The 9,351-nt window shown below is 38.9% G+C and overlaps 1 protein-coding gene and 1 long non-coding RNA gene across 2 annotated transcripts; both read right to left on the bottom strand.

The window, feature by feature from the left end:
* Positions 1–4,950: 4,950 nt before the first annotated feature.
* Positions 4,951–6,307, bottom strand: LOC115997958. Its single transcript, XR_004093811.1, has 3 exons — positions 5,969–6,307; positions 5,431–5,529; positions 4,951–5,145 (listed from the first exon to the last, which is right to left on the bottom strand). It is a non-coding gene; the product is annotated as an uncharacterized LOC115997958 (long non-coding RNA).
* A 309-nt stretch (positions 6,308–6,616) lies between these two features.
* On the bottom strand, positions 6,617–8,083 carry LOC115999412. Its single transcript, XM_031239262.1, has one exon. The coding sequence runs from the start codon at positions 8,081–8,083 to the stop codon at positions 6,617–6,619; it is 1,467 nt and encodes a 488-aa protein (XP_031095122.1).
* Between the last annotated feature and the right edge of the window lie 1,268 nt (positions 8,084–9,351).

Below are 9,351 nucleotides of genomic sequence, written 5' to 3' on the forward strand. Positions count from 1 at the left end.
TGATAAGACTCCGAGATACCCTTATTTCAGGCACATTTTAGGGTGTTTTATCGCGTCTATAGCATCCTTATTTGGTAAATTATGTGCGTAAATGCTTGAAAATCACTAACTGATGCACAAAAGCTATTTTTAGCTTAAAAGAAGTAAAACAGGGGCCCCGGGAGCAAATAGGACCAAAAGATGAGCTTAAAGAGCAAACCAGGCAAAAGCGGAGCCCCGGAGGACTAATCTGGAAGGCCACACGCGTGTGAGCAAGCGTAGAAACTTTCTAGAAGCTCCCCACGCACGCTCACACGCGTGTGAGAGGCGTGGAGGCGTGATGCGCGAATTTTAGCTAGGGTTGTCATTTCAGAGACTATTTAAACCCCTTTGATGAATTTCCAAAGGAGGATTTTCTAGAATTTTAGTTTTCCCTTTCCTTAGTTTTCCTTTGGAGAGTTTTCTCCATTTTTCTTAGTTTTTAGATTAGATCAATCTCCATTGTAGAAGACAACAAGCTTGGATTGAGGATCTTCTTCTCTCTAGGTGATCTCTATTTCATTTCTATAATTTTAGCTATCTTGTTCTTGGATTAAATTAGCTTTTACTTTCATTCCATATCATGAGTAGCTAATTTAGTCTAGGGATTTGGATTGTGTGATTGAATATTGCTTTTGTGATGATCTTATTTCTATATCTTGGATCTATGAGTTTGTGTTGATGGATTATCTATTCTTGTCTTTTGATTGTTGTTTTGATGAGATCTCGTTGGATTTGGCCAATCTAGATGAGAGATTGAGCTCTTGACTCTTTCATGTCTTTGATTAGAGTTAGGATTTGAAGCTTTACACAATCAAAGTTCTTATGGACTTCTTAAGAATAGTAGGATAGTGTGTAGCTTAAGTGTTTGATAAAATTCCTCTTAGAACTTTGGATGCTTGAAGGCACTCCTAAGTCAAAGAAGCCTTAGTACACAAGGTGGAAAAGGACTAAGACAACACACTCTTGAATAGACAATATCCTAGCAATCCTAACCCATGACCTTAGACTCTCACTATGCAATATTCATGAACACTATCCAATCCCTACCCCTTTTACATATTCCCAAAATCACTTTTACTTTACTACTCTCTTGCACTAAAACCAACCAATGAACTACACTCTCACTTGCAATTCCACCCTTCACCACACTCAAGTCCTATGCATGATCCAATCAAGTAAACTCCCGAATGTTTGACACACCTCCACGTCCCTCCTTCGAGACCGACACTCGAGGAGTCACAGACTTTCCGTTTTAACATAAATATCTTTTGACACTCCAACCCTACGCAAAACCGCGATGTCAAAAGTTACACAAGCCAAATGGCATACGCTTGAAAGCATAAGTGCCATATTGACATGTGAACGTAGTCATCTCTTGATCATCTGGGTGGACTGAAATTTGAAAGTAACCTGAAAAACCATCTAGAAAACAGAAATATTCGTTACAGGACATTCTCTCCAGCAACTGGTCAATGAAAGGGAGGGGGAAGTGATCTTTCCTAGTAGACTTGTTTAACCTTCTATAATCAATGCACATGCGATGTCCAGTGACAAGTCTAGTAGGGATCAACTCATTATTCTCATTCTCAACAACAATAATACCGCCCTTTTTCGGAACAACATGAATAGGACTAACCCACTTGCTATCCGAAATAGGGTAGATAATACCATTATCCAACATCTTAAAAATTTCTTTCTTAACAACATCTTTCAAATTGGGGTTTAGCCTCTGGAGGGGCTCCACACTAGCATTGGCATCATCTTATAGATAAATTCTATGCAAACAATACATAGGATCAATGCCAACTAAATCCCCAATCGAATACCCAATGGTCTTCCTGTGCTTTCTAAGCACAGTCAACAGTTCCTTAACTTGTTCCTCTTTCAGAGAGGAACTGATGATCACAGTTCCTTAGATTTGTCGTTCCGCTGAGGATTGGCATTTATGGCACGTAGTTGTGCAATTATTTACTTTAGAGCTTATTAACCCACTAACGAGAATCCAAGCACAATCATAAACATAAATTGATAAATTGACAAACTAAAAATAGGAAATAAATACAATAAGAAAAGATAGGATTTAAGCTAGGAATTATTATTATCAAGATGCTATATATTCTTATGGATTAGGAAGAAACATAATCATGGATCAAGAGGGCATACACTATAAGAATTCAAGATCATTTCGTGTCTTAAATTAGAGTAAGGGCATTTCCTAATTTCTTAGTACTCAACCCCGAACTCTTGAGGCTCCTCGGTATCAAGGACCCCCCAATTCGTCTCCTACTCTCGTAGCGAGATATTTGGGTTGTACAAGAGGTGTCTCGAGTTTTTACACAACTTTCGTTGTAGCAAATACTCTCCAATTACTTGCCAATAAAGATAGCTAGTAATTACTAACAAGTTGCAAACAAAGCCTCTTGAACATGCTTATGATCCATAATTATAATTCTACCCTTATGAAATTAAAAGCAAGGTAGCATTAAGATAAATAATAAATTCCTACCTTAAATCCAGGTAAAATTAATTACATAATGAAAGCATAAATGATAAAGAAAATAAAGGAAGTAAGAACATAAAAATAAATAAGAGCATACGGAAAGGAAATTAACAATACATAAGGAAATTAAAAGAATGAAATGTAAATTACGAAAGAGGGAAACGAAAGGAAAAGGAACTACAAAAGAAAGAAATGAACATTCTAATCTATTCTACATTATGCTATGCTTCTCCTCTTCATTTGGGAGAGGAGAGGACCTTATATAGGCAGCAAAGTATCAGAAATTGGAGTATTATGTAAGCCCTGATGTAATTGAGCAACAAATAATGGAGCAGAATTGAATTATTCGCACTCAGGACGTCACATGGACCCAGCTTCAACTTCCAGGCTGTTTTTGTCCCTTTTTTAATCAGAATTACAATTTTTGTATTTCTGGTAAAGTTGTAGCCCTTGAAGTCTTCTTTCCAACGGTATATATATGATGTAATTTGAACATTCCTAGGCTGAGATATGATCAAAATACCAAGCAGTGGACAAACTGTGCGAAACTTCCAGCTTATTATTATTTTGTTCCACTTTTGCCTTGATTTGTCCTTGTGATCAAGACCATTGAAAATATTGTTCTTTGACTCCATTATTGGCTGATCTTGATTAATTGCTTGGGCATCCTACTTGAGCTGCTTCACGTGATCATCATTCCATTGTCTAATTTGCTTTCTTTCTCCTTTTTCTTTTTGCCTCACTGCAATATCATATCTTCTTGTCCCCATGCATTCATTATCACCACTACAATTGTTTAGGTGGCTAAATAATAAATCTAAAAACAACAGAATTAGCACTTCCTAAACAATAATTACGTTCAATTGTAATCTCTTCATCAACTTTGATCAAATTGCAATTATTTATCTCAATGAAGAAATTCAATAAAATTATGGACATAATATTAATATTTAGTGGTTGAAATGAGCTTAAATATGGGGTAAAAATATGATCAAATATGCACTTATCAAAATACATACCTCAAATTGGAAGGCAAAGGTTTCAATTCTACCTTCGGGGCTTGCTCCTCTTCGAATGGAGTAAGAGAAACCACTATTTCTAGTGAATCCTCCAACTCCTCAGCAACTGGTTCAGAGGAGTCCTCATCCTCCTCTTCATCCACCTCTGCACTGCACTGCTCCAACACTTCAATCACATGACACTCATCGATGTAAGAGGGTTGGTGTTTGGCCATCTTAAAGATATCAAATTCAATTTTGTGGCCAGCCACCTCCATCACAAGCTTTCCCCTCTTTACATCTATGAGAGCCCCAGCAGTAGCTAGAAAAGGCTTACCAAGGATAATGGGAACCTTGGCATCCTCTTCCATATCTAGAATCACGAAATCACCCGGTATGAAGTACTGATCAACCATCACCGGGATGTCTTCAAGAACTCCCACTGGGCGCTTAATGGATCTGTCAGCCATCTGAAGAGTCATAGTAGTAGGCTTTGGAATGCCCAGGTTAATTCCAGCCAAGAAAAATCGCGATTCGCGACGGAAAAATTCCGTCGCAAAACAGCCAAATTCCGTCGCGAAACTGGTTTTGCGACGGAATTCATTCCGTTGCCTATCGGCTTGTCGTATCTTCGTTTGCGACGGAAAAATTCCATCGCGAGATATGGCGACGGAATCGCGACGGAATTATTCCGTTGCGAAATACTGCGACAGAATAATTCCGTTGCAATTCCGTCGCAATTTGGCAAGGAAATATTTAAAAAATTAGGGTATCCGCTTCTGTTCTTTGTACAACAGACGCGGATACCCTTTAAAAAATTAAAAAAAAATTAAAAACAAAAAACAAAAACAAAACAAAGCAATATGGGGAAAAAATTATCCACAGCAATAGGCAAGGACATCCTCAGAAAGCCATTGACCTACGGTAAAGAAAGTTGAGCACTAACTGATATTAGTACAAATTCATGCAATTATTTACTCACAAAATGAAAATGACAAAAAAAAAAAAAGCCAAGACAAATCAAGCTATGCCTACAAAAACTTTAAAAAAAGCTAAGCATGGAATGCTGGGCACTTATGTTTCAGCTATGCACAAGAGTTGAAACTCCAAAACCCCTTAAAATATGGGGAAAAAATTATCCAAAATCACCACAAAAGTCATGAGGGTACTTAGTATATTTCCTAGAACCTCCTATTGTCAGACTTCACTCTCAATTTTCATCAGTAACTGAACTTTATCATTTACTCAAACACAAGATTATAATATCCGCCTATTACACTTCATAGTTCATATAGTAACTAAACAAATAAAAAAATAATATCTACCACCAGATCTATAAATGCTAGCAGTTATTTGAAAAGAAAGCACATTCCAATATATCTTTTTTACCTTACCTCTCAAACCCCTCTATATTACCAAAATTAACCATCATGATCTCATATATGAGAAAAGTTGTGATACCAAAATTTTTTATAACAACCAAAAGTGAAGAAAAAGGAAGCTTACAACAGTAGACCGAATATACATATAATTTATCCGAGTTGATACCTTGAAATAATTAAGTCAAATCTACGACATACATCTTTCGGGAAACATTGTCCATTTGTTTTCTTCATCAGTTCAGCCCTATAAAAGTTAAACCAGTAACTCAATTAGGAATCTAGGTTAAATAATTTTAATAGATTTTTAACTATGTTGCTATGCAATCTTCATAATACAGGCACTATACTAACATAATACATGCGGATTCCTATGCAGTATACATAATGCATTTTTAACTTAGAATTTCTAATTAAAAGAATTAAAATTAAAAGAAAGAAAAGGCAATTAACATAATTTCTAATTCCTAATTCCTAATTCTAGCTTATTCATGCTTACTGCTTACAGGCAATCAATGCCATAGTGCAGTACCTCATTTGTTTCCTTCTTAGCAACAACCGGCTTCTTCTTCCTACCAATATCAATGCCATAGTGCTGAAGGTACCATTGTTTGAATGGAGCAAAATCCATCTGAACAGTGACACTTTTCACATAATAATCACATAAATATGGAAAAAACACAAAATGTTCAAAGTTTCTAACAATAACAGTCATTTAATATTCCTTATTGAATGGTAGAAAAGATTGCACATGAGCTAAGCCGACAAAATGTCTAGTAAATGCAGGCATATCATTCTCTAGTGCCAACGCAAAACTAGAATAGTATATCTAAATCCAAGAAATAATGGACTTTAAATCCAAAATTCAATATTATACACAATGCTATTGAAATACATAGATACTTAAGACCATTAAACTTTTGTTTTAAAGTTTCCTTCTGAAATCATTGCCATTTTGCAATGCATCAAACCATTCACCAAATACACAGACCGAAAAGCATAGGAAAAAGTTTATAGTTTCAAGCAACAGAGACTGAGAGACTCAAAAATTTGAAACAATGAGAGGTTACCTTTGAAAGAATGAAAGGTTTTGATTTGAGGCGTTGGGGGCGAGCCGCGAGCGAACAGTGAATCTATGAGACTCAGAGATTTGAGGGCGTGCTCGGGTAAAGACGAGCGGCGAAAGACGACTCCAAGCTTCGGCGAGGTCTGAGAACTGAGAAGATGAGCCGCAACTCGATGAGGCCGGCTTCACTGGTTGAGAATAGACGAGCGGTGAGGCTTGCCTGAGGCGACGACTCCGACTTCGGCGAGTACTGAGACTGAGAGCGAGAGGGAGAGGCAGAGACTAGAGGCCAGAGTGAGATTAGCGATTTAGGGTTTCCATAGGGGCGAGGGCTGAGACAGTGAGACTGTAGAGAATGAGGCTTTAATTTTTAACGTTTATAATTATTATAAGAAAATAAAAAAGGCGGTCGTTTTGAAGTAAAATTAAAAAACACAATTGCGACGGAATAAATTTTGTTGTTAATTCCGTCGCAATATTTATTCATCTACAAAAAAAAAATTCCTTCTTTTCGCGACGAAATAAAATCTGTCGCAATTTCCATCGCTATTTCGCGATTGAAAGTTAATCCGTCGCCTTTTCCGTCGTGAATATTTTGCCGCCAAGTTTTTGTGGGATTTATTTTCCCTTTGCGCCAAAAATTGCGACGGAATTAATTTCCGTTGCAAATTCCGTCGTTAGTTTGCAACGGAAACTTTTCCGTCGCAATATCCGTCGCTATATTGCAACGGAATAGTTTCCGTCGCGAATTTCCGTCGCGATTCGCGATTTTTCTTGTAGTGGAATATGGCATCAGGCTAACACTGGCACCTAGATCACATAAAGCACTACCCACTACAAATCCCCCAATAATGCAAGTGATGGTAAAACTACCTGGATCCTTCAGTTTGGGAGGCAACTTTTGTTGAAGAGCTGCACATGCCAATGCCCCCTCACTGAGATCCACCACAGCACTCTTCTCTAACTTCTTCTTATTACTCATAATATCCTTCAAGAATTTCTTATATGAAGGAATCTGAGTCACTACATCAACAAAGGGCATGGAAATTTCCAACTTATCCAGCATCTTCTTGAACTTATTCTCTCTCTCAGTTTCCTTGGATCTCCACAACCTTTGTGGGAATGGCAAGAGATTGCAAGGAACAACTGAGTCTCCAATCTGCTTATTCTTCTTCTCAGGCTTTTTACTGGGATCACTCTCATCTAGTATAGGGGCTTTCCCCTTAGCACTGTCTCTCTGTAACTCAGGCTCCTCTTCACTGTCATCTAGAACATCCTCAACCTGAATGCCCTCATTGTCCTCATCAGTTTTCTCAGGCACTGGATCATGCGAAGGAAAAGGTGGATCCTTCAAAGCTAATCCACTTCTCGTGGTCACTGCATTCACCTGCTTCCTTGGATTTTCTGTGCTTGCTGGCAGCCTACCATTTGAAGATGAAGGTTGATTAGAAAACTGATTACCTCCTCCTTGTTGCTGAGCCTTGAGACCATCTATCTCTGCTTGAAGCTTGCTAAACTGAGCCATCATAGTGCTCATGAGAAGCTGCATATCAACATCCTGATGTGGTTTAGAAGAACCTTGGCCCTGAGTGTTCCCAAAATTCTGATTGCCTTGCTGGAACTGCCTTTGAGTTATATTCTGATTATTTTGCCCAAAGTTTTGATTGTTTCTCCACTGGACTAGGTTTCCACCCCTATTCCCTTGGTTACCATGAAATCCTGGTGGATTGTTTCTCACTTGATTTCCCTGATTGTTCCAAGAGGGAACAACCTGATTCCTTCCTTGTTGCTGATAGTTCCCATAACCTTGTCCCTGGCCCTGTGGTCTAGAATAACCAATGAGGTCAACTTGCTCCACATTAGGTTGAGGAACTTGGTTACCGAAATCTAACAATTGACATGTCTGAGCTGTATGATTTCCACCACAAATTTCACAACAGGCTATAAGAGGTACCTGTGGCACAGAATAGGGGTTAGAACCATAAGGATTCTGTGGAATCAGTGGAGGCTGGGCAACTGCCTGGACACTCTGAGTGGGGCCCTGTACTATCTGTTTTAGCATGTGTTGTATTGTATCTAGCTGAGCCTGCATTGCTATCTTGTCTTCAACTTCAAACATCCCAGCTGTCTTCTCTCTCTTGGGTATTATTAGAGGTGATCCTCTCAATCATCTGCTCTCCAGCTGCCGGTCCCATATCAATAAAAACACCCCCAAAGGATGAGGTATCTAGAATAATCTTTGACCGGTTAGACAATCCCTCATAGAATGAGGACATAAAATCACCTGGGGTTATCAAATTCTTCGGGCACTGCCTCCTCAACTCTTTAAATCTCGCCCAAGCCTCAGGAAGATCTTCATTGCCAAACTGCTGAAAATTTTGAATTTGCTTCTTTAGCTTGGTAGCCTTGGATGGAGGACAGTACTCCTGCATGAAAGCCTTGTGGAGCTGTTCCCATGTAATGAAATGGTTGGCTAGAAATGAATTCAACCAACGTTGTGCTTGATCTCTCAAGGAAAAAGGGAACAGGCTCAGCTTGATGGCCTCACTTGGAACACCATTAATATTGATAGTTTGGCAGATACGGTTAAAGTGAACAATGTGGGTTTTCGGGTCCTCAACCCGAGATCCTCCAAACTGATTATTCTGGACCATCTTAATGAGCTGAGTCTTCAACTAAAAATTATTCGCTTCAATTCCTGGGTACACAATGCAGTCTTCTTCAGTGAACTCAGGGGCAAAATGTGCTGCCATTGGCTCTGCCTGTGGGAAATCTTGTGCAAATTGCTGAAACAGGTTGGGATTCATCTAATGGAGAAGATTTTGCATCCCAACCCCATAGCCTGGCTGCTGGTACACAGGCTGCTGCTGCATGAATTGAGCACCCAATCCTCCCCCAACATTGATATTTGGGTTTGGATCAGCCCTGAAGTTCTGTGCTGGATCCTGAACATTTGGAATTTGGGGATCAGCACGAACTCCAGAGTTGTCCCCAACTACCTCTCTCTGCCTCGGGTGTTGCGTGTTAACACCAGTATGGGCAGGTTGCCCGGTATTACTACTGGCTCCGGTCTCCATGTCAACTTCGAAGTCCTGAAACTCTCGAAGCCAATCAAATAACCTCTTCTTCTCCCTCCTTAACTTCCTCTCAAGATTTGGATCGTAGGGACGAAGATTCGTGCTCCCTCTCGTTCTAGTGTGCATAAATGGAGGGAAACCTAATGTCAAAAACAACCACAAACACTCTTGGAAAAGATTGGTTATGGTTTAGTGCAAATAAAAATGTATTTTTTTCGTTTTCTTAATAAATAATAAAATAAAACTTGATCTCCTAAAATTCACTAACTCTAATGCTAGTAAGAAATTAATCACACAATCAAAACGAAAT

Source organism: Ipomoea triloba, chromosome 12 (genome assembly GCF_003576645.1).
Source record: "Ipomoea triloba cultivar NCNSP0323 chromosome 12, ASM357664v1".
Classification (NCBI taxonomy): Eukaryota; Viridiplantae; Streptophyta; class Magnoliopsida; order Solanales; family Convolvulaceae; genus Ipomoea; species Ipomoea triloba.

What these genes read in the sequence shown, in the direction of transcription:
- LOC115999412 (XM_031239262.1), bottom strand. Translation starts at nt 8,083, where the DNA reads ATGTTTGAAGTTGAAGACAAGATAGCAATGCAGGCTCAGCTAGATACA.